This window comes from Thunnus albacares, chromosome 20 (genome assembly GCF_914725855.1).
Source record: "Thunnus albacares chromosome 20, fThuAlb1.1, whole genome shotgun sequence".
In the NCBI taxonomy this organism is placed as follows: Eukaryota; Metazoa; Chordata; class Actinopteri; order Scombriformes; family Scombridae; genus Thunnus; species Thunnus albacares.
Genome location: NC_058125.1, coordinates 1,383,086 through 1,406,559, shown reverse-complemented (window position 1 = coordinate 1,406,559; position 23,474 = coordinate 1,383,086). Strand labels below are relative to the sequence as shown.

At 39.3% G+C, this 23,474-nt stretch overlaps 2 protein-coding genes across 3 annotated transcripts in view; one reads left to right on the top strand and one right to left on the bottom strand.

Moving 5' to 3' along the window:
- The window catches only part of LOC122970930 (signal transducer and activator of transcription 5B-like), a 35,836-nt gene extending 21,870 nt beyond the window's left edge, over positions 1-13,966 (top strand). The window contains exons 13-19 of the mRNA XM_044337293.1: positions 4,309-4,515; positions 4,863-4,957; positions 6,561-6,703; positions 7,032-7,187; positions 7,321-7,372; positions 8,731-8,838; positions 9,924-13,966. Coding sequence (XP_044193228.1) covers positions 4,309-4,515; positions 4,863-4,957; positions 6,561-6,703; positions 7,032-7,187; positions 7,321-7,372; positions 8,731-8,838; positions 9,924-10,047 — 885 coding nt within the window. The 3' untranslated portion in view covers positions 10,048-13,966. The remainder of the gene's footprint in view (positions 1-4,308; positions 4,516-4,862; positions 4,958-6,560; positions 6,704-7,031; positions 7,188-7,320; positions 7,373-8,730; positions 8,839-9,923) is intronic.
- Positions 13,967-16,542: 2,576 nt separating this feature from the next.
- Positions 16,543-22,943, bottom strand: ube2d1b (ubiquitin-conjugating enzyme E2D 1b). Of its 2 annotated transcripts, XM_044338100.1 has the most exons (7): positions 22,738-22,934; positions 20,386-20,449; positions 19,297-19,328; positions 18,314-18,391; positions 18,109-18,214; positions 17,877-17,970; positions 16,543-17,771 (listed from the first exon to the last, which is right to left on the bottom strand). In XM_044338100.1, the coding sequence occupies exons 1-7, from the start codon at positions 22,759-22,761 to the stop codon at positions 17,726-17,728; spliced, it is 444 nt and encodes a 147-aa protein (XP_044194035.1). In that variant the 5' UTR covers positions 22,762-22,934; the 3' UTR covers positions 16,543-17,725. The 2 variants fall into 2 exon arrangements, with proteins under 2 accessions (XP_044194035.1, XP_044194034.1); XM_044338099.1 differs by having other exon boundaries at positions 18,109-18,391; positions 22,738-22,943.
- Positions 22,944-23,474: the final 531 nt, after the last annotated feature.

Genomic DNA, 23,474 nt, shown 5'->3' with positions numbered 1-23,474 from the left:
AAATGAAAAATACCATTGTTTGTGAGTTGAATTCAGTTTTTCAATTTTCTATTTTTCATTTTTTAAATGGAAAATTGAACTGATAAGTGTTACATGGACCCAGCGCAGTCATTTTTGAGTTGTTGTTTTTTTTCTTTAGTTGAAAATCGAAAACAGCAGTGGTGGTGCGTGGAAAATATTACCGAGGAATCCAGTCAGCTTGGTGTGGAGATCATATCACCATATGATGGCGTTCATATGGAGATTAAATCTCCATATGATCGCATGGAGATATTGTAGTTATTTGCATTCACAAACCAGAATGAACAAGTGCCATTACTGGGGTAAAGCTTCTCATTTGCACTTATGTCCCATTCATTGGGAACAATAACATTTACAAGGCTTTTGTGGACTACAAAACAACACAAGGTGTGACTTATCTTCTCTCTCCAAATACTGTACAACAACACGTGCAAACTTCTCACAGCCACAGGCACTGGTTATTAGTAACAGAGGAATTATGTTCATACCCCCATGAGGGGACATCTGCAACAATATAACTGCAAATAGCAAGAAACAACAATGCTGTTCGCTCTAAAAGATGCACGCACAGTCACACACTATCTATACAGACTAAAACATGATGCTGCCTCAGACACACCCAATTGCGTATAAATATCACAATTAATTGCTTAACACAGTGCTACTACAATATGTTGCTGTAATGCTTAGACTGCTAATATCCCAGTAGGTGGCACTAGTACACAGCACAGACTATGGACCTCATATGATAAGAGTGGATGCCATTTCTTTGCAGTATCAAAGTGAAGTAATTAAGACAACAACTAAGTGATCATCCCAGGATATATATAAAATGATGTGTGTAACCTTTTGCAAAATAACAATGACTAAAACATTAGATGGACCATATAACAAGAAAACCCACAATAATAAAAGAAAGGTAACCTACTGCTACACACAGGTAAAGTACTGATGTAAGAGAGGTTTTCTTTTTAACAATGAATTGACCATTTGTGTTGAACTTGGTCAAGCCTGGCCTAATTCTGATTGGCTAAAACTTTTACTTTTTTTTCTAAAGGAAGCCAGGCGAAGCTTTAACTGATACATCTCACTGACCACTAGACAGAGCAGAGGACATCAGCTGCACATTGTAATGCACGCAGCAGAGGGGCGCTGTTTTGCCCGCTACACCAACTAAAGAAGAAAAATATTTTGATAACAAGGGATTGGCAAAAAATAAGTAAAAGACATACGTGGGAATAATACATTTTGTTTTCTTTATTAGAATATATTTATGTGGAGGCCAGGCTTCCTCCTGGCTTCCGAGAGAAACTGCTTCTGGAAAATAGTGATGAAGTGTTTGAGTGGGGGAGAACAGTGGAAACATGAGCAGAACCTCTGACAATAGCACCTTAAGTTACAGGTCAGAATCAGAAACAGATTTATTGCCAAGTAGGTTTGTGCATACAAGGAATTTGCCTTCGTGTTGATGTGGTGCGTAAATAATCTCCAAGGGAGGGATAGAGTCTGTCAAGGGGCTTATTGATGAGGCCAGCTGCAGATGAAGAAACTGTTCTTGTGGGGTGAGGTTTTGGTCTTGACAGACCTCAGCCTCTTGCTGGAGGGGAGCATTTCAAAAAGTTTATATCCGGGATGGGAGGGGTTGGCCATGACCTTACCTGCACGCCTCAGTGTCCTGAAGGCGTGCAGATCCTGGAGGGACAGCAGGTTGCATCCGATCACCGTTTCAGCACAGCGGATGATACGCTGCAGTCTGCCCTTGTCCTTGGCAGAATGGTACGCTGCTGCCAGATTGGACTCGATGACTAGAAGTGCACCATCATTGACTTTGGCAGGTTGAACTTCTTTAGCTGCTGCAGTAAGTGCACTCTCTGCTGAGTCTTTTTAGTGAGGCCACTGATGTTCTGCTCCCACTTGAGGTCCTGGCTGATGATGGTTCCCAGGAAGTGAAAGGACTCCTGCAGAGTCCAGGTGCTGGAAGATGAAGTGGAGGGTCATGTTTACTGCATCGTCCACAGACCTGTTGGCTCTGTAGGCGAACTGCAGGGGGGTCCAGGAGTGGGTCTGTGATGGTTTTAAGGTGGGACAGTACAGTGAGGATGATGGTGGAGGCCTTGAAGCAGGCTGGTATGTGGCATGTCTCCAGTAAGGGAGAGACAGAGCCTGGTTCAGCTGCTTTGCAGGGGCTCTGTCTTTTAAGCAGCTTGTTAATGTCCCTCTCCAGGATGGAGAGAATTGTCATTGTGGTGGGGGAGGAGGAAGAGGGGGCCTCAGAGGTGGGTAGTTGTGTAGAGGCCCGGGCCCTTGCTGAGGTGGGGGAGGAGGAGCTGAGGAGCTGGTAGATGGAGTCATGGGGGATGGTGTCAGGACTGCCCCATCGTCTTTCAAATCGACAGTAGAAGTCATTGAGGTCATTGGCCAGGGGCAAGTCATTAGTGGGATGGGGGACTTCTGGTTTGTAGTTGGTGATCTGTCTAAGGCTCTTCCAGACAGAGACCAGGTTGTTTTCTGAGAACTGCTGTTGAAGTTTCTCAGTACAAACGTTTAGCACCTTGCTAAACCTGTATTTAGACTCTTTAAACCGTTCCTTGTCCCCACTCCTAAATGCTTCCTCCTTTTCCAACCTTAGCTGTCTGAGGCCCTGTTTACACTTGGCATTAACATGCGTCTTGGGTGATGAAGTACAGATGTGAACACACCCAAGACGCATTGAGGGCACATTGAGATCTGATCGCTCAGACCATATTCAGAGGTGGTCTGGGCCGCATGTGGCCACATTCTTTAAGCAGTGTGAACGTGAACGTGTCCATGGCCACATTGAAGGGCCGCCTACTCATTGACGTCCTCAATTTTTCAGCAGATTAGGCACAGGAAGTGCATTGCTGCCCCTCAGTCTGTGTACCCTCCGTCCAAAGCTGTGTTCAACTTGTTTGATAACAGGATAAACAAATGCATTATTTTGTTTTTCCGTTTTTTGTGTGAATTAAAAAAAAGGAAAACCAATTTGCCTTTTTTCCCATTCTCCAAACCCATTTTCATCTTTAAATAGGCAATTGGAAAAGAAATTAAACTACAGCTTTTGGTTTTGCTGCCCTGCTCCACATAATGGAGCTCAGGATTTATCAGGACTGCTTTACTCCAAAAAATTTCATTGTAAGAACCTGGACTGTGTGTATGTAACAGCTGACATTTTGGATATGTAGAAGAACACAGAACATTAATTAACATTAGATCCTGACCAACTGGGTCAGGACTGGAAATGATGTACATGTTTATTTGCATATATAGTGGAGAAGTGAGATCTAATCACAGGTGGTCACTCTAGACACATGAGGAGACTCATGTTAATGCCAGGTGTGAACAGACATACTTGGAGCTGTCTACTTGAGATCGGATCACCCAAGATACCTGTTAATGCCAGGTGTGAACAGGGCCTGAGTTTAGCTGTAAACCAGGGTTTGTTGTTGTAATTTACCCTGCTGAGTGATGGTACACAGCTGTCCTCACAGAAGCTGATGTATGACATCATAACCTCTGTGTACTCATCCAGACTGTTGGTAGCAGTCCTGAAAACGTCCCAGTCAGTACATTCTAAGCACACACAGACCATCCATAGCTTCACTGGTCCACTTCTTATATGTCCTCACAACAGGTTTAGAGAGTTTTAATTTCTCACTGTATGCAGGTGGACTTTGGCGTGGTTAGAGTGACCCAGTGCAGCACAGTGGACAGCGTGATAGGCACTGTTGATTGTAGTGTCAATAGTGATCTAAAGCGATCTCTTCTGTGGTCGGGCATTTAATCAGCTGACTGTATTTAGGGAGTTCATGGCTGAGATTCCCTTTGTATGTCGCTGAGGACAATAACTAAAGAGTCTGGGTTTGTCTGCTCCACACACACATCTGGTTGGCGAGCATGTGCCATGCCTCCTGCAGTGGAATATAAACACTGACCAGAATAAATGAAGAGAATTCAGGGGGGTTGTTGATTCTCGTGGTGGAAAAAGGCCTGTAATGTGAAAGAACAAGTCTAGTGATATTCTATATTTTTTTCTTGTCAGTAAATCCCATGAAAACAACCAAAAACCAACAATGAAACGATCCTACTAACAAATAATGTCTGAGAAAAAATATAGAACAGTATATCTGCTCTTTTACAACACTAAAGATATTTTTATGCTCTCTGTAAAATTAGAATTTTACAAGTTGCCTCCTTGAAACATTTATTGAACTCCTCCACCCGCTCTACTTTTTCCCCTGTAGTCCACCTTTTTCTTTATCTCCTCAGGGCAGGGTGCCGTTCATCGTGCCAGACAAGGTGCTGTGGCCCCAGCTGTGCGAGGCTCTCGATATGAAGTACAAGGCAGAGATGCACAGTGGGCGTGGCCTGTCAGAGGATAACCTGGTCTTCCTGGCACAGAAAGCTTTTACAAGCAGCAGCAACAACCCTGAGGACTACCGCAACATGACCATATCCTGGGCCCAGTTCAACCGGGTGAGGCCAGCTTGTTTCCACAGCTCAACAGTTGATTGTAATATTCACACACATTTGCACTGTAAGGAAAAGCTTTGCTGTTACTACAGAACACTGCATGTCATTCCAAATGCTCCGACACACACACACACACACACACACACACACACACACACAAAATCTGGGAGCAGCATCGTATCACCAAAACATTAAGCCATGCTTCCAAATAAGGTAAGAAATCAATTACTGACCTGCTGCATGTTAACATGGATTTTACAGTAACCAGGTTGCGAGAGTTTTTTTTTCAGAGTAACCTGGTTTCTTGTGTACATATCAATATATTGATGGAGTACGTTCAACTTGTGCAGGAGAGCTTACCTGGACGCAACTTCACCTTCTGGCAGTGGTTTGATGGAGTTGTAGAGCTCATGAAGAAACATCTCAAGCCTCATTGGAGCGATGGGTAATGACTCATGCTGACTTTTTTGCTGGTATTATGTTGACTACTATAACAGCAGTTTATGATCAAGGTAAGATGAAAACATAGCTCAGGAAAAAGAGATGAAAGGTAACAAACATTTCCATACAGATGCTCCAGTGTTTTCCAAAGGTTTAGAATCCACTTGTGGTGGTAGATTCCCTGAGAGGAGGGAGAGAAGGCATCATCCTAAAAAAAAAAAAAAGAGTAGTGTAACTTAATAGCAGGTTGTAGTGTTTCACTGCCTTCTGTAGTTTTATGTTTCAAGCCTGTTTCACCCCTGATCACAGCCTCAATTGGCTGTGGTGATGTGGCTTGTTGCATCTATAACCACACCCAGCAGAGAGAACACCTGTACATCACAGCCACCAGGTGAAAAGTTAAACCACAGATTTTCTGGAGGTGTGAAGTTACTCTTTAAACACTAAATCACTTGTCACTTAAATAAAATATATCGAATCAAGTCAAATAAGTAGTAAATGTTAAACCAAAATAAGCAAGCAAAACTTTATTTATATAGCTCATTTCATTCCAGGTGGAAGATCAATGTGCTTCACAGAGCGTGAGCTACCATGGAAGTTGCAGCCACAAAAACTATGTGGATAGTGTAGAAGATAAAACATTAGACACAAGTAAGCTCAATTAAAACAAACACATGAAAACCATTGAAAAAGTAAGAATAAAATAAAATAAATTAAATAATTAAGACCAGCACTTGACCAGTAAAAAATAATAAGACAAGTGAGTTAAAAAAACATTTTTAAAAAAAGTAAGAATAAAATGAAATAATAATTAAGACCAGTAAACTACTGATGTTCCAGCAGCTTGAGCATAAAAGCTAAAAGCAGTTTCACCAATTTCTGATGCTGGAATGTCAGATAAATGATGCTATGAGCCCAGTGGTAGGCCTCACCAGCTGTATTCTCCTCCACTAGTTTGTGATTGTTGATTGATGTTGTGTTAGTGCCAGGCTAGTCCAAGCTAGCAAAACAGATGTAAACAGTATTCTGGCAGTCTGGGTTTTGAGCAAAAGTCCATTCAGAAGTTAAACTGAAGATAATATGAGGCGTCAGCCGTCTGAAACAGCCAAAGTGGATATCTTCCACACTTACAGTCTCTTTGGGAAGAAGTTACTGTACCTCTGTGTGTCTCCTAAACCATAAGGAAATCCTTATAATAAATTTCACTGTAAAATAATAATTGGAACCAACTTTCAAGTTTTACTGCCCCTCAACAGACGACTATGAGTGTTTCTCTGGTAAGCTAGAGAAAAAAAAATGTTCTAAGGCTTATTAGTTGAATCATCTGGTTTTGGTGCATTTGTTAAACAGAAATGCTTCACATGCAGCAGCAAAGTCACAACATTTTACAAATTGAAGTTGCCATTTTTTTCTCTTCCTGTACCTGCTATGGCAGGAGAGGTGGAGGCCTGCTCATATGGTGAGCCAGCGGAGTAAAGAATAGAAGAGAATAGAATACAACTTTATTGTCCACAAATGGAGGAAATAGTCTACGGCCCATCAGACACACTACACAACAATTACAAAGTGTTTGTGTGTAAATATGTGTGTATCTGTGATTACTGCAGGGCCATCCTGGGCTTTGTTAACAAGCAGCAGGCACAGGACATGCTGATGTCCAAACCCAACGGCACCTTCCTACTGCGATTCAGCGATTCTGAGATCGGAGGCATCACCATCGCCTGGGTGGCCGAGAACCCCAACAAACCAGGTACCAGACCGCTGCAATTTTACGTTGAGCGCAGTCTTTATGCAATGAATTTTAATGTCATTAAAACAACATGTAACTGAATTAAACAATTCATATACATGGCAAAATTTGCTCTCTGCTGAAATGCAGCATTAATTTTGTTCATTCCAAGGTTGATTATCTCTGACAATATCTGCCCCAAATTCCACTCACCACTGTGTGCTTGTATGTTCATACATGTATGCACCAGTTAGTACATAAGTCATGTTTATTTTTTGTAACAATATAATATCATGAGGCTTGGTAAATGCAGTTATTGTGATTCTGGGCTGTTCCTGTCTTTGGCTAGGTGAGAGGCTTGTCTGGAATCTGTTGCCTTATACAACCAAGGACTTCTCCATTCGCTCCCTGGCTGATCGCATCAGCGACCTCAACCACCTTCTGTTTCTCTATCCTGACCGGCCCAAAGATGAGGTCTTCGCCAAGTACTACACCCCTCCACTCTGTATGTATCAGCAATGCTTATTTGCATTCTTATTAATCCGTGGAGTCAAAACAGCTCACTACATGGATGACAACACTGTAAAGTTGAATTTACTCTGAAATTCACTTTTTAAAGCAGTATGTCCCTCTTGCAGCAAAAGCGGTGGATGGATATGTAAAACCACAGATCAAACAAGTTGTGCCAGAGTAAGTTGTTTTTTTTTCTATATTCTAAAACAGCCACATGCATGCTGACTCACCTCAGACACTTCAGTGAATCTGACAGGATTCAATAAATAGCAAGTTTTTGAAGCCTCATCTGCATTTAGTGTATGAATCCCAAAAAGACGACGCACCTCCATCTAGATAGAAATGTAAAGCATTCAGACTGTCTTATAATGTTCTAAATAGTAGTTGGTAACCAATGCTCTCCTTCTTGAAAGTTCTGAGTCAGTTATACTTTGACTGGGACTCTGGGATGAATTCTGGCATACTTCCAAGTAGGCTTGGCTGAGTCCATCGCCGGTTGTTTTTTTTGGGGTAATTTTTTTGAGCAATGTTAACTAACTTATTATAGTGTTATACAAGTAGCATAACGGATAGCTCAGTTCGTAGGTTGTGTGCGTCATGAGTTTGCAGTTGAGAGAGAGAAAGAGAGAGAGAGCAGGTGTGTGACGGTGAGGCTGGTGAGCAGAGTAGTGAGTATGACGTTAGCAGTATAGCTAATAATGTAGCAGTGCAATATGTGGACAGTTTAGGCTGTTTGTCAGTGAATAAATGCTACAGCTCCTCAAGACCCAAGCCAAGTTCCTGTGTCTTGCCTGCCACCTGCTGATTAAAGTGAAGGGGGTTAGCCCTGAAGTTAGCGACAACAGGTTGGCAAAACTTGACCGGGCTCACTTAAGGTGGACTGACCTTTAAGATGGACCAGTCATTTTAGTGACAATGTCCGTTGCTCCTAAATAGAGAATGTAGAAATGTCTGGAATGTCTGGAACGGAGAAAGTGTTTTGAGTTTTTTCACCAGCAATCTGGATCTGAATTTACATGAAAATATACAGATGGACCGTGGTTCTGATTGGCTAGTGGAGGCCATGATTCTCTAAGAATACCTAAAATCCCATATGGGAATATTAGTGTCCAAGAGTTCATAACAAAACAACATGGGAGCAGTTATCAGTGACTGATGGCATTTCTAAAAGCTGATGGAAAGACCACTAACACAATTAACACCTTTTAGTTACAGATGCATGATTTTGAGTTGTCTTTACATTTTACATTTGACCCATGATGAGGTTTGTTTCTTCTGTGTGAGCTAACTGGTAAGATGGTGTGCAAGTATACTGAAAGTATTGCTGTTATGGTTACTTGCCATTTAATGTATGTATTTGAGTTGTCCTGATATACAATTTTGACCGGCACCTTCCAGCCAATCAGAAATTAGTATTCTCGTCAGCATAACATATAATGTCATTATGATGAGATGTGGTCAGTCATCAGAGCTGTTGTAGATAATTATGATTATAGAAAATAGCTGAAGTGATGTGTGGCACATGTCTCTGGTAGATTCACCACCCCGAACCCCGAACCCAGTGGAGCAACTCCCACATTCATGGACCAGTCAGCCTCTCCCTCTGTGAGCCATCCCAACAACTTTGGTGTCTACCCCTCTATGTAAGCACACTCCTTTACTTCCATCATTTACACAACAAAAGACAAGATTGTGTAAAATAAACCATGAGGATTCTACTCTGTTGTGCTTTACCTTATATCTAGTACACATGCAGCTCACCTTAAACATATTACGTTATATAATACTGTAATGTAACTGACAACTATTAACATGTAAAAGTTCTGCACTGCAGGTTTAAATATGTATCTGGCACATGTAAATAACAGGTGTAGCCTAAACATTGCATTTCTTCACAAGCTACTCAATTCAAATACTGGAGGTTCAGGTTTGAAACTATTAAATTGATCAGCTTTAATTATCAGGGATTCCCCCTGCCGATCTAACTGAAAGGCGGGCCACCTTAGTATTACTGGCTGCTGCCTTTGTTGAAAATTCCAACATGTGATGTTGATGGAACAAAAAAGGCAGAACTCTACTGCGAGGGCAGTGCAGCACCCGGACAGTATCCATTGAAGTGGGACAAAGCGAATACTGAAATTAAAGTGACACGATCTGCTAGAGAGAAGACGCATCACTCTGTTAGAGTTGTTGCGACTTCAAAAACATTCCACTCGCAACTCACTACACTCAATACAGCACAGTGAGAAGTTAAATCACCAGAGGAGATAACAAAAACAAGATTTTCAGCTGCTGCTAAGTTTTTTCTTCAAATGTGACCTGTGAGAAATTACCAGTTTTTTTCTTGCCTTTGTAAAGAAAGTACATCTGAGTTCTGGAAAATGTTCTAAAATCATAGCCAACAACTGTGACACACAATTTGTATAGCTGTATATTGCATAGCTTTATAGAATGTGTCTACTCTATGTATTGAGTAAGTTGTAGGCTCAATTCCTGTTGATACATTTGACTATTCAATTTCAGCAATTCATTCACGTTTGACTAATTAATAAAAAAAAAAGTTGTTTTAGTTGCAGTTAGACATTTACTTTGCTCAGCTACAGTAGTCCCAGCTAGCAATAGTAAATGACATTTAAGTCATAAGATGAAGTCATAAATCAGTCAAGTCATTTTCCCATGAACCTGCTTCATGACACTGTGTCCTCGCTGTCTACTGTTGTCCTGTCAGGAGTGACGCCATGTTAGATGCAGAGGGAGACTTTGACCTGGAGGACACCATGGACGTGGCTCGCCATGTGGAGGAGCTGCTCCGCAGGCCCATGGCCAACCAGTGGAGCAGTCAGCAGTCCTGAACCTGAAACCTGAACTTGCTGCACACTTCCAGGTCTTCATTGTATCTAACAAAAAACATCCCCAGCTGTAATCCCCACTGGACTGCAACCAGAACAAGACATTTCCTGTCTTTATCAGTCACTCTGGCAGATCTACATCACATTTCACTAGCCGTCTTCATGTTTAGCTGCCCACAGGAGTTTTGGAAGACAACAGTTCTGGTATTGAATAGCCATCTACTTGCCTCAGTATGTCTGTAGAGAGGGTAAACCTGCCATCAAAAGTTCAAAGTTACTGGCATTTGACAGAGGTTGATGTCCTCTCTTGCTCACTGTAGTTTCTCAGGGCTGTAGTGTGGAGTTGGTTTTGGTCAATGGGATTTTTACACAGATATACAGTTAGTTTTTATGTACGCTTTACATTCATATGTGCCTGACAAGCTTTCAGCTGGCACTGGGAGATTTTTGCATTAAAAAATAGACAAACTATTTTCTCTTCAAACCTTTGAAGGTTTCTTTTCCTTCTACACAGTTGACATTGTAAATGTGACTAAATACTGACAAACCGAGTCCTTTCAATTAAAGGGGATATTTGTCAATAATTTTTATTAGTATCTAGTAAATCCAGAAATGATTATTAAAAAACAAGACTTAAAGCAAGACTATGTAACTTACTGATCAGCAGCCTCTCTGGCCACAGGAAGTACTTACAGGATAATAGAATTTTCCGTAATTTCCCAAGATTCTCTATATAGCATATAGTAATGTATTTTACAGAATATTGATACTACTATTAGATTGTAAGCAAAGTTATTATTGTACAGGAAAAAATGTTTGAAATATGATGATATATTTATATTAAAAGTATATAGTGATAAATTATTTTGTGATAATCAAATCTGCAACTAGACTGATGAAATGCTGGCTATTGTTTCAGTGGTGTTTGTGAATTATTTCCTGGTTGGCTGAACAGTAAAATCACAAAGCTGAAACCAATTCCTTTAATTAGCATTTTCTGAGAATAATCAACGTCCAGCAGTATTATGCTGTGTTTCTCAGCGATCAGGTTGAACTCAGCATGCAGCTGTGAAAGTTCTGGTTTTAGCTGAACTTCTTAAGTAACAGAACATGACACAACACAGCAACAGTCTCAGTGAGTGCACTTTTAATGTCAGGTATACATCAATATCTATCTATAGTTTGGAACAACGCTGAGTTTACAGCTTATGAATTCAGCTTTTTATAAGAGAAAAGATTTGTTTTATTTAACAGTTACATAGTCTTGCTTTAAGTACTGAAAATGGACATTTTAATCTCTAACTGCTATATTTTGGTGCGTTCTGTATAAAAATGTATGCTTAATTATTTCTTTTACAGCCATTCTCTAATGTTGTTGTACTTCACTGCCTTACAGCAAAATGTTCAAATGGTTCTAGGTGCTCATTTGGCCTCATGAAGTCAGCAACTGCTGACTGTCAGTGTCTCTTTTTGTCAGATTGAGATTTCAGTATAAATGTTGGTACAATATGATCTTTTAAAATAGTATTAAGTCATTAGCAAAGTGTTATATAATGGCCTAAAATCCATCCATCCAGCCAGAATATCCTGATGTTAATCCCCAATATAGATCAAGCTCCAAAAACACTCGATCCTACACTTCCCATGATACAACTCGATAGCACCTTTTGTCAGACCCCTCCTGCCTGGTGAACTGGTAGACGCCCACATCTTTCAAACCTCACACCTCCAGTGTGTAACGCATGTTTCTCAAAGTCCAAAACCGAATTTACTCAAGTCACTTGACAGACTTGACAAAGCTCCTCCAGAGCCACAGAAAACATTGTACAACATTGGCTGCACAGAGTCTGCGGGGGTCATGTGATATAAAAAGATACAGACGTGGAAATGTATGCTACTACAAGTGAACACATTAATAAACTGAGTGCAATTCCCTCTTTTTCCTTGTTTGCACTTGGTTTATCTAGTTGGAGATTGTACATTCAGATTGCATCATGGCAAGATTTCCCAACCCTCAGAATAAAAGGGGTCGGGGTGAGGTAATAACCAGTGTCCTTTGTGCTGCACATAAACCATCAGCCACTCTGAGCTGTGTATAAATTAGACACTGCAAGTCCTGTTTAATATTAATACATGATTTATATGTGATAAAGTGCAGGTCTGGGGATCTATTTAGAGATATATCAATAATCAAAGAGGAAAAGTGCAATGGCTAACCCATATGTTTGCAGTTTGACTTAGTTAAGTCTTAAGTTAGTTAAGTTAGTCTGTGCTTTCATTTAGTTTGTATGAGAACTAAATCCTGACCTGCGTTAAATAAAGAAGTTTTCTCAGAGAATTTCTAATTGCCCACTTTTATTCTGAGTATTAGATACATATTGCCAGAGTTCAACATTTCCCCTTATATTTTACTGCACACTAAACTGAGCTTAGTGTGTACAGATCATTTATCTGTATGTGCTTGGATTCCCACACCAATACTTTTTTTACTATATGACCCCCTGCAGACTCCATAAAGGCTGAATAGTCCTTCCAAAAGTTCTCCCCTTAAACTGTGTTCATATTTCTAAACAGAGGATATCTTACTCTGGAATCCAGTGCGGTGTTTACAGGACGGCACCCTCACTGTACATCGAAAGCTATTAATCATGATTTAACAGAATGACATGAAGACATCATTTTGTTGTTTCACCCTTCTAATGTACTGTATGAGCTGCCTGACACTTCTGTCCAAAGTGATTTGTAGCTTTAGTGAGCCTAAACGTGACTGAAATCTAAAACATCCAACACATCATTTTCAAAATAAATTTCAAATAGAATATTTTAACCCAGAGGCTACACTGAAGTGCTGTGGCTCAACCACAAATGACAAACTCTGTCGGGCATGTTGCCGTCTTCATCCTCAGCTCCACCATCTAGTGTTTCTTCGTAGACAGGGGACAGTGGTAGTTACAGTGACTATTACATTTTGAATATAAAATATAGTATGTTGTCAAAATGAAATCTTAAGTGCTTTATGTGTGCTCTCTTAAAAGCTAAGCTTAGTTATATGTCAATGGAAAATGCTCATACCTCATACTTTGTAGTTGTTGTTTCAGTCATCAGCTCATCAGTTTATGTTGATCATGTCCTCAGCTCTGTTTCTGAAACTGCCAGAGTCCAGTCTGTCCAAACCTGCACCCTCATCATGATACTGACTCTGCATACAGAGCTTTTCTTAGATTCACGTCTGTTGTGACATAATCTCTAGTGTTTCTTTTCTGTGAAGCTTCCGTCTGGAGATACAGAAGCTGTTAATCTGTGTGTGCCTTGTGGATTGTTAAGGGACAGCAATGTCCATACATGACATTTAAAGCCATTGTCATTAACACTGCACTATTCCCACCAGCCTCAACCAAGCAATGTCTAATGCCATTTAGAAACCACAATTCACCCAGAATGAAAGTGAACACGGTAAACCTCAGGAAAACACGCTGTGAAATAAAGATAGATGAGTCCAAATCAACCAAATGATACCTGATGACTAGAGTGTAGATGAGATACTTTTCTGTACTCTTGTGCCACTTTTGCCTCTTTTGTTTTTAGGTTAGATTGTTGAATAAAAGCCGAAACACAAACTTTAATTGTGTACTAAATCAGCAAAAGCGAACAAGCACTCTGATGCTCACACCAGCAGTTATCTGATGTTCTCGCTAATGCAGTAATCTTCTCTTGTTTGTCTTTGAATCAACTCTGTGTGTGTGTGTATGTCTTCAGTGTAATTCAGTTCTCTAGCTGGCTGCTGCAGTGTGTTTGCTGGCTTTTGTACAGTCTGTGGCGTGTTTAGGAATTTCTTATTTACTTCCACGTTATGCTACATTTTGCTGGAAGTTTGATGTTGGGATTGGGGATATGAAAATAAAAGTTTTTCTAATTAATCATATTCCATTGTGGTATATTGTCATTTGTGTTTTTTGAGTCTCTCCACTCAGTATTTTGCACTTGTGTGAGAAGTCAGCTGCAGTGCTGAAATTATATAACTAATTACATTCACTCCAATACTGTACCCAAGTACATTTTTTTGAGGTACCACCCATGTACTTCTTCACCTACTTACACCTCTTCTTCAGTACCTTGCAGAGCCAAATATTGTAGTGTTTACATTACACAATAACATATGATCAGCTTATAAAACACTATATCAAATGAAACTACATAAAGACATGTCAAATAGTTAATGCTCCCCTCCACTCAAATATGAATTTTTCTTATTGCTCCTTTGGTTGGATGTTGTTCTCTTCTCTGTGCAGAATGATGTTTGTGCAGAGCTCGCCTTAAATCACAGTTAAAGTCGTACCCACGAGCAAGATTTGTGTCATTAAAACTAGTTTGGAGCCAGTCATGGTCCAGTATGCAACTTACATGAGTGTGATGTGGTCCAGTGCACACACACTGAGAATGGACTTCTCGGTGGGAAACAGTAACTTTTGAAATGGACAATATTTACAGATTCATAGTTTTTGGATTTTTCAATGAGAGAGGAGAAGGAGATGTCATTTCAAGAATTTTTAACAACGTAATGAAATGTTTTTTTTGTAGAAAAAACATTACTGACATAAATTATCATTGAAAGCAGAGTATTTTTATATATTTTAAAACATCTGGACCTTAATTTTTTTTGCAATTCCTATAAATGAAAGTCTAATGTGTGGAAGGGAAATGATGAATATTCTTTTGTATGAAGATTGTTTTACTATCACTATCTGAAAAAAAAACCCTGCAATAAATGTTCTGCTACACTAATGAATGGTGTAAAAAAATGTATTCTGTTTTTTAATAAAAAAGAGAACTGAAATAATTTAATATTTTATATTGATAAATAAGCACTTAAAATTTAAACTTCTAAAGGAGGTCAGTGATGAAATACTGGGCCACTGGAAAGAAAATTGGAAAACTTAGGCCAACTTCCTATTATAATGAGAGGAAATTTAATGAAGTCATAGATCGGAGCATCTTATCTTTATCTTTAAGTAAAACTACATTAGCGCTACAGGAATTTTCCAAAGTCTATGGCAGAATCTGCTTTGTTTAGAGCCAGGTGGACACATTTTGTAGAGGGACGAGCTGCTAGTGACACACATAAAATGAAGCAAAGGCTCTAGTATTTCTCAGCTATACAAGACCAGAATGGAACAATTGTTTCTGACTCTGCACAAATCAACAATATTTTCTGAGACTTCCACACTGCTGAAGACCAAGTCAATGGAAGTGACATGTAGTACCATTCAAATGTTCGGACACACTTTCTCACTCAAGAGAGTGGGACAGTGTGTCAAAACTTGACTGGTATTGTGAATTAACTTCTTTCACCATTAAGTCTCATCACTTCTAAAAGAACAGGTGGATGTTTTAGATTCTCTCTCATCTTTGGAAGAGCTTAAGAATGTGATGCAACAATTAATCATGAATAAGACCACACATCACAGTGAGCAGGCCAGAGGATGCAGTTGTTCAGAGGTCTGTGAGAGTTCCCGCCCCGCTGCTGCAGAGCAGAGCAGCTCGCTGATCTCTTGTTTATTCAAATTGTTCATTAATATTGAACATATGGCATGTCCAAATTGCACCAAATACAACACTGTACTCCCTTGGATCCCCAGCCATACACCTGCCAAGTGTGTGTTATCAACGGCTCTGGAGATATGGGAAGGACAGACAGACACATTCATCCCTTTAATAGAGAGATTTTGGCCCATCGGTGGGGGTGACGGGGGGGTTATGGAGATTAGGGCTGGATAGGATGTGCAGTCTGCAGTTGTGGTTACATGATGTAATACAGTCCTATGTGATATACTTGGTGACTTGTTATGCATCCACCTTGGGCACAAAAATGGAGAATCAGGTATCACATGATTTATATTTCCTTTAACTTGCTTGTTAACCTCTGAATACATTACAGACATTAATTCATTTCTGACTAATTATTGAATAGACTGTGATCTTAATTGTGAACAATCACTGTGTGTTCACTGTGATTTGAAGTATTTAAGTGTTATGCTGTAATTTTTCAGCCACCTTGAGTGTTAATACATCTACACATTGTACCTGTTCTATCAGAGCTTCTGCTGTCATTCATGCTTACAGTTTGTGTTCTTTTTCCATGTGTTTTGATGAGGTTTCGCCTGGATTGTGCTGATCCAGCAGAGCAAGGAACTGCCCCGCAGCCCTGAAATCTCAAGGTTTACAATATAAGTGATCTGAGCTAATTTAACAGAAAATTTGTTCCAGAGCATGTATTATTATCTGCTATTGTTCCCTTACGTGTCTGTTGGTGATGTGTATTGTTTACTACCCTTTTTTTCCTGTAAATCACAGCATACAAGTGTATGGTTGCCTTTAATGCTACTGTAGAGTAATTATGACTGAATTATTAGTACCAACCAATATGATCACTAAATCAGACCATGTCAACAGAATAAGATCATATAGATCAACATTAACAAACTGAGCTAGACCATGAAGTCATGATAAAAAGCGTACCATTCTTTAATTCAGTACAAAAGGTGCCACACAGGCTTCAAAGACACAAGTGAGAGACTGTTTACACAGGAACAGGAAGTGGAATCTTAACCCTTTCTGTAGCATAGATAGATATACACACAGACTAGAGGTCAAACAGGAGAACATATTTAACCCTTAGATGCAAGTTTGACTGGATTAAAAATCGAATCTTTGTGCCTGTGTAAATCAACCGAAAAGCCAACATTACAGCTATTCTCAGGGGAGAAGACTACATTGTTTTTAATGGCAGATTTACATGGTGATGACTCAAATGTAAATGAAACAGAATAAAACAATAATATAGTTCCAGAGATTTTTAATACTATACAATAATAATAATAATAATAATAATAATAATAATAATAATAATAATAATAATAATAATAAACCTTAAGAGATGAAGAACACAGTAATACATGACTTGATTTGTAATTGCTCCCATTTTCAGGGCAACTGCACCAGTATATTGTTTCATTCAACTTTGTCTGCTACAAGATGCAAAAGAACAAAACCCTCCATCATCCAGAACATGAACATGAGCTGGAGTTGTGATGTTAAAAAGTATATAATTATGTCATTATTCTTTTGTTTTACAGACATGTGTCAGAGTGGGGGGAACGTTTCTGAGGTTCAGAGTGTTTTTATTGCTGGCTGTTGATGATGACGCAGCAGGGACTGAACCTGGGATTTTTCCAGTTATGGAGCAGCTTGTCCGACAAGTATACTTTGCTACTGAACTATTACTCAGCTCCTCTGAAAAAAAAAGGCTTGTTGCTGATTGGTTATATGGTGGATTTGTTGTCCATTTGCTTGAATCAGTTTGTAATGAACCTGGGTTTCATAAATAACATCTCCTTGACATAAAAACAACATGCAAAACTAAAATGTCAAGGTGTCCCTTAAAAGAGCACAGGCAACCTTTTTCATCTGCTCAAAGTAGAACCTTTGCTCCCTTTCAAAAAACAAATAATGAATATGTCATGGTCTCAGATTAATAATAATGTTGATGACAGTACAGTTTGATGGATGTTATCTATGAGTACTTAATTATTCCATACTATCATTTACAGTGTGTTGTGACTTTAAAAAAGGAAGGAAAGAAAAATTCTCAGCATATTTTTTTTTCTTTGATATTTTTTTTTCTTTACATGGCATACTTTTGGGTCCATTCTTTTGCTAGTTTGTTGTATCTGAGGAGAGAAAAGAAAAAGAGACGAAATCATCAATACTGACATCACGGAGTACGCACAATCACAACGACTGCAGCGCCTGAGCCTGTGCGTGTGTGTACTCACTTGTCTTTGTCGTTCTTGTAGATGTGTGCTATGTCTGGAACTAAGGGGTCGTCTGGGTTTGGATCACAAAGCAATGAACATATGGACAATAAAACTGGAAGACAGAGGAAATAAAGATTAGAATGCATGTGGACGAAGGCAGTTTGACATGAGCATACTCCTGCTTTGTCTTATGTTCTCATGTGTCACGGTTACATTGAATACAGTGAAAGCAATAAGAGACTGCAGTTACCTTTAGACACTGTTAGTGCAGGAGACCACTGTGACCGTAGAATGTCCAAACAGATACTCCCGTTGCTGTTTATATTTGGGTGATAAATCTTTGTTGTAAATGCTACCTGTAGAATAAACACACACACATTTGAAATATTAGACAAAAATGCCTTGTTTACTGAAGACCGTGATGACATTCCACAGTATGACAGCTCAGCTCTTACCTTTGGTGGCTTGAAGGGGTAGTCGGTGGGGAAGTGGATTGTGAGAAAGAACACTCCCCCTTGGTAAGGACTGTCACCCTGACATGAAGACATGTGAGACATTTCTATCAGTTCAACATTTCACAATGAAAAGCACTTAGCTGGATGTGTTTCTAATGTTTCGTCCATCCCACTTGTATCAATTAGGGATGGACAAATTATTAGAAACACCTCTTAGTGTTTCTAATAGTTCAACAGCACCGCAAACGACATCCTCCGAAATGATCATAAACACATCGACACCTCTGACACATAAAAACTGAACATTATAATCTTGATGGAGGGTGGATGTATTGGAGTGCTGTTGTATTAGACTGTGTTAGTTTTATCTAAGTGGATCCACTAAACTGGCAAATTTACAAAGACAGTTCAAAAAATGTCTGTGTTTGTAAAGAGGAAAATCACAGGAGGTTTTAGTGGCAAGAAGTTGTGGAAAACTGCCAAATCAAACCCTCCATTATTGTACATTACTGATCAATGTAATGCTTTATCTTCTCTGAAAAACAGAGGTAAACACTGCAAACAACAAGGATTCTATTTTGACTTTCCTCACAGTACTTCAGGATTCCCAAACAATGCGAACCTTCACTGTCACTTTTACAGCTACTGTGCACCCAATATGTGAACAAATACTCTATAGATGATATCACACATTTCTTTTTAAAGTTGCCTTCATTTGAGGATTAGTTAGTTTATATTCACTAACAATGCTTGAAAATAAATTAAAATATCAAAGTATACTTTAGGCCAAGTTCAAAGTAAAGTCAATGGCTTCATCCTATGTGGCACTTTGTGTTGCACAATGCAACTGCATTGCAAATACAAGTGGAGGCAAACCTACTGAAAGGAAAGCAGAAGTAGTTCAGCTGCTAATAGCTGCTAACAGACCATGTCTAATGAAGAACACACATCTGTATGACTGAAAGTGATAACATGATACTCACCGGACCCATTATGGTTGCCTGCCAATGAAACACTAGATTTTGAAGAGGGAAGACACAGACAGAAGGAAGTCAACTGTACACATTGTCACAGATAATGTTCATCAGCTGTCATCAATCAGTGTTTCCCCTACATTCATTTATTCATGGTGGCTCTCTCTCTTACACAAACACATGACAGACCCATCTGTGAATAGTATGATGTTACACACTCTGGTACAGTAGGTGGCAGCATGCACCTTTAATGTTGGTTTGTAGTTTGCCAGTAAAACCAAAGTAGAAGAGGGGTGTATATGTGCTTTTCATTATGCTAACGTGTCTCAGGTTCTCCCAGCGAGGATGCCAGAGAAAAAATGCAAGGACGGAGGAATTTAATTCATCAAACAGGACGTCCTCACTCACTCCAGCATCATTTTGAGGAGACAACAACTACTCATGACACACATCACCTTAAATGTCAAAAATAAACTCTAAATGACTGACTCTAAACTCTTGAATGACTGAAGACATTTTGGGTTTAGTGACATAGACCCCTGCCTTGTTCACTCATTCACTACTGCCTACAGAAAAAGACACTCAATAGTAACTCTATAATCAGCAGTAAATGGAGTCTATGGGGCTAATGCAGGGGTCAGTTAGTTAAGAGAAACACCTGCAAGCTACTGTCCCGCTAAAAGTATAACTATTGTGTGGCAAATATACTGTATAACTTTGCTGAATTTATTGGCAGACCACTCCAATAATGATCAGAATAATGGATATTTGTGACATCTGACATCTAAACTACACATGAAGTAGTAGCTGACAAAGCTGTGTGGTGACTCACTTAGCTGCATCTGCAACACCCTGGACTGGAATGTGGACTGGAATCTTCCAACCCTGACAATACCTTCTAACTCTACCTGTTCTTCTAATCTTTGGACTTTCAAGGTGATGTTTTTGGTATTTTTTTCTTCATATGATAGGTCAAAGTATTTCTACTGAATACACTCAGGTGAGAAATTGTGATCTGAAATATATGTGTGTGTGTGTGTGTGTGTGTGTGTGTGTGTGTGTGTGTGTGTGTGTGTGTGTGTGTGTGTATGGACTCACAGTCATCACCCACTGGTCCAGCAGAGCACTGTGCTGGAGGGTCTCTCTGCAGGTCCTGCAGCTCCTAATCAACACAGCAGAGATACTGCAGTTAGTAATTGAACACTGCAGGTACTGATGAAGTATAACACTCTTCATTTCCTCCAGCAGCATCTTGACATCACATTTAAATCAAACTTTGTGTACACGTACTTTGATGTTATTTCCTGTTGTTAACTGATGAAGTTAAGTGTCTGTAAGGAATACTTGTGTCTTTATTCATCTTAGCCATGGTGACTAATGCTGATAATAAGTACAATGTTTTGTTTCTCACAAAAACCAAAGACCTCACTTCCTGTGTTTTTCCATGAAAGACATATCGGCACACATCCCTAAAACTAACACTTCATCTTCACTCAAGATCCACTAACTAGCTTTCAACTGTATCTCATAGTCTTCCTCAGTGGATGAAGTGGTAATTGGAGCTTGAGTTATTGTTAGGTTGGTTTTGTTTGTCAAACTACTGCTTTCAAGGTCAAGAATGAACTTCCTCTCTTTTTAAAAAATGCTACCTTCCTTCTTCCTCTCACTGATGTTATTGCTGCTATTACAACATATACATTTTGTGTGTGTGTGTGTTAAAGGAATACTCCAGCAATTTAGTATTCCACCTCAATAAAGTTGGGGGTACTTTTGAGCCAAAATAGCCAAAAACATTGCAGCGGAGGTAACGTTAGAGATATCCTGACTGTTCAGCTCTATTGTGGGTCAAGCAGCAACAACACTGGATCCTACCTTTCCCATGATGCAATAGCTTCTCTCCCTTAGACCCTGCCTGCCTGGTAAACATAAACTCCTTACAAACACCACACCTCCAGTTTGTAGCAAAGGTTTTTTGTTCTAAACCTAAGCTGAAAATAGCCCTGATTATGATTTTTACTACAATGTACCAATGTTGAGTGTGTCTGTTTGTGTATAAGCTTCTACATGTATATTTATGTTTCTGTGTAGATAGGTATTCATGTGTTCAGATATTTGTTTTTATCAGTTTTAACTTGGTTTTTACTATATTGTTTTTATTTCTTTTTATCACTTTGTTTCATCTCTGTAATATTCTATTATTTTATTTGTTCTTCATCAACTTTAGTGTTGTTCTGTCTTAATAGTTGCATTTACTGTCTCTAGGTTTATTTAATCTGTCCTTTTTATTGCCTTGTGAAGCGCTTTGTAACATTTGTTTTGAAAGGTATTATATAAATAAAGATTATTATTATTATTATTATCATTATTATTATTTTCTCAGTCTAGACAAAACTCTTCCAGAGCCACAGAAGACATTATACAACTGTTTTCACAGGCAGAATTCATTTACAAAGCATGAAAAAACATGCAGAGTATTGTCAGGTTGTAAATGTAACTAAAATTGCTAACTGAATGGTTCATGCTCATTTGTAAAGTCACTAGTTAAACACTGGCTGCTTCAGTAATGGGTGCACAGTGATTTGGGTAGAGTGGATAAAATGATCTGGCTATTCGGGATATTAGTTAAGTGTCATCAGTTTTCACCGTGCCACTTCACAAATTAACATACGTCCATTCTTGATGTTTCAATAGCAAATAACTTGTCCCAAGTGGCCTCAACTTCCCCCCGATCCTCCTCTATCCTCCCGCAGGTTTCCTGGATGGAAAGGAGTGGCAGGAGGGAGAGGAAGAGCTAACCATCTAAAACAGCAAACAGTAGCTGACATAGAGTTTATGCAAGTTAGCTAAATCACTTGTGTGTTTTATCACATCATAATATTATATTTCCTGCTTGCTAATGCAAAGTCTGAACTTCATGAGGACCTGTGATTGTTAAGAGATAACTGACGCGTTCCTACTATCTCTCCACTTTAAATTAAGGCCCTGATAGCACTAACAGAGGTATCAGCAAAACACGGGGAAACCGCTAGAAATGAATGGCACTCAGTGTTGTGAAGTAACTTCCCTGCTCACTGCAGTACTTGTCCACCGCCAAGAGGACAAGCACGAGTATAACATGGATGTTGTTTTTTAATTAGATACGTTAGAGAATACACACAGACAGGCTGACCGACCGACAGACACAGTAGTTACTAAGCTACCTTCGCTATTTGTTAGCGAGCTAGCACCAAACTTTGGAGTTGTCACCGGCTGTTGTGTCTGTTCTGGATGGTGTCAACAACCACATTATTTCCTGAAACGTTATAAAGTTCGGCAGAAGTTGTTTTAATGCCGGGATAGCACTAAACGCTTTGTTGATAAACCTTTTGTGGATATGAACTCCAACGTTAGCCTCTACTGGGCCAGTTAGCTTCCATTAGCTGTTAACCCTCGCTAGCAAGTCAAACTTACCTTCTGTATTCTTTTTAGTGCCATGTTGACTGATGCACTTCGCTCCTCAACTCACGTCGACTCTTTATTTTCAATTTCAGCCTTATTGCTGGCGAAGTCAATGGCTGTAGTTTATTCCCTGAGTACTTCGACAGCCGGGAAGTGTTTGTGTTTTTATAAAACCTCTTTTGTTTCCGCTTTCTTCTGTTTACGGTCGCTCCTCCGAATTGGTTCATGGGAAACGTAGTTCAAAATGCTCTGTTTGCGAGTCGTTTGAAAGTTTCCGTGTATTTTGGTTTCAAATGATCACCTTTAACATAGTGGTGTGTCGACCACAATTTTTTTTAATTCAGTCTCATTCTCCAAAAAAAAAAAAAAACAGCATAATGACCACTTATTGTGTTGATTTCGAATACATGATTAATGTTGAGAAATTAGCCACTCTCATTTGTTATGACTTGCATTAATATCCACAAGAATATTAACTTATTGTGCACTTCATACAGCCTGTAAAAGTTCTCCAGTTGCTATTTTACATGCCTATTTCATTGTTGGTGCCTAAAAATTTATGGAAGTAGGTGAATAATGTCTCCCCCAAATCCCCGTATCTACCATTTATCCAATGAGAATACGTTTCTTTTTTCTATATAACAGATTCGATCTGATGTTGATGGTATTATACACCAGCTGAAATCTGAACAGAGCATTATTTTTTGAGTGATGCATTGTTTTTCCCAAATGACTTGAATAAAATAGAA

Coding starts and splice junctions, on each gene's coding strand:
- ube2d1b (XM_044338099.1), bottom strand. CDS start 22,761: ATGGCACTAAAAAGAATACAGAAG. Junction 20,450..22,737: donor CACTAAAAAGAATACAGAAG/GTAAGTTTGACT, acceptor TGTGTTGATTAG/GAGCTGCAGGACCTGCAGAG. Junction 18,392..19,296: donor AGGCAACCATAATGGGTCCG/GTGAGTATCATG, acceptor TCTTCATGTCAG/GGTGACAGTCCTTACCAAGG.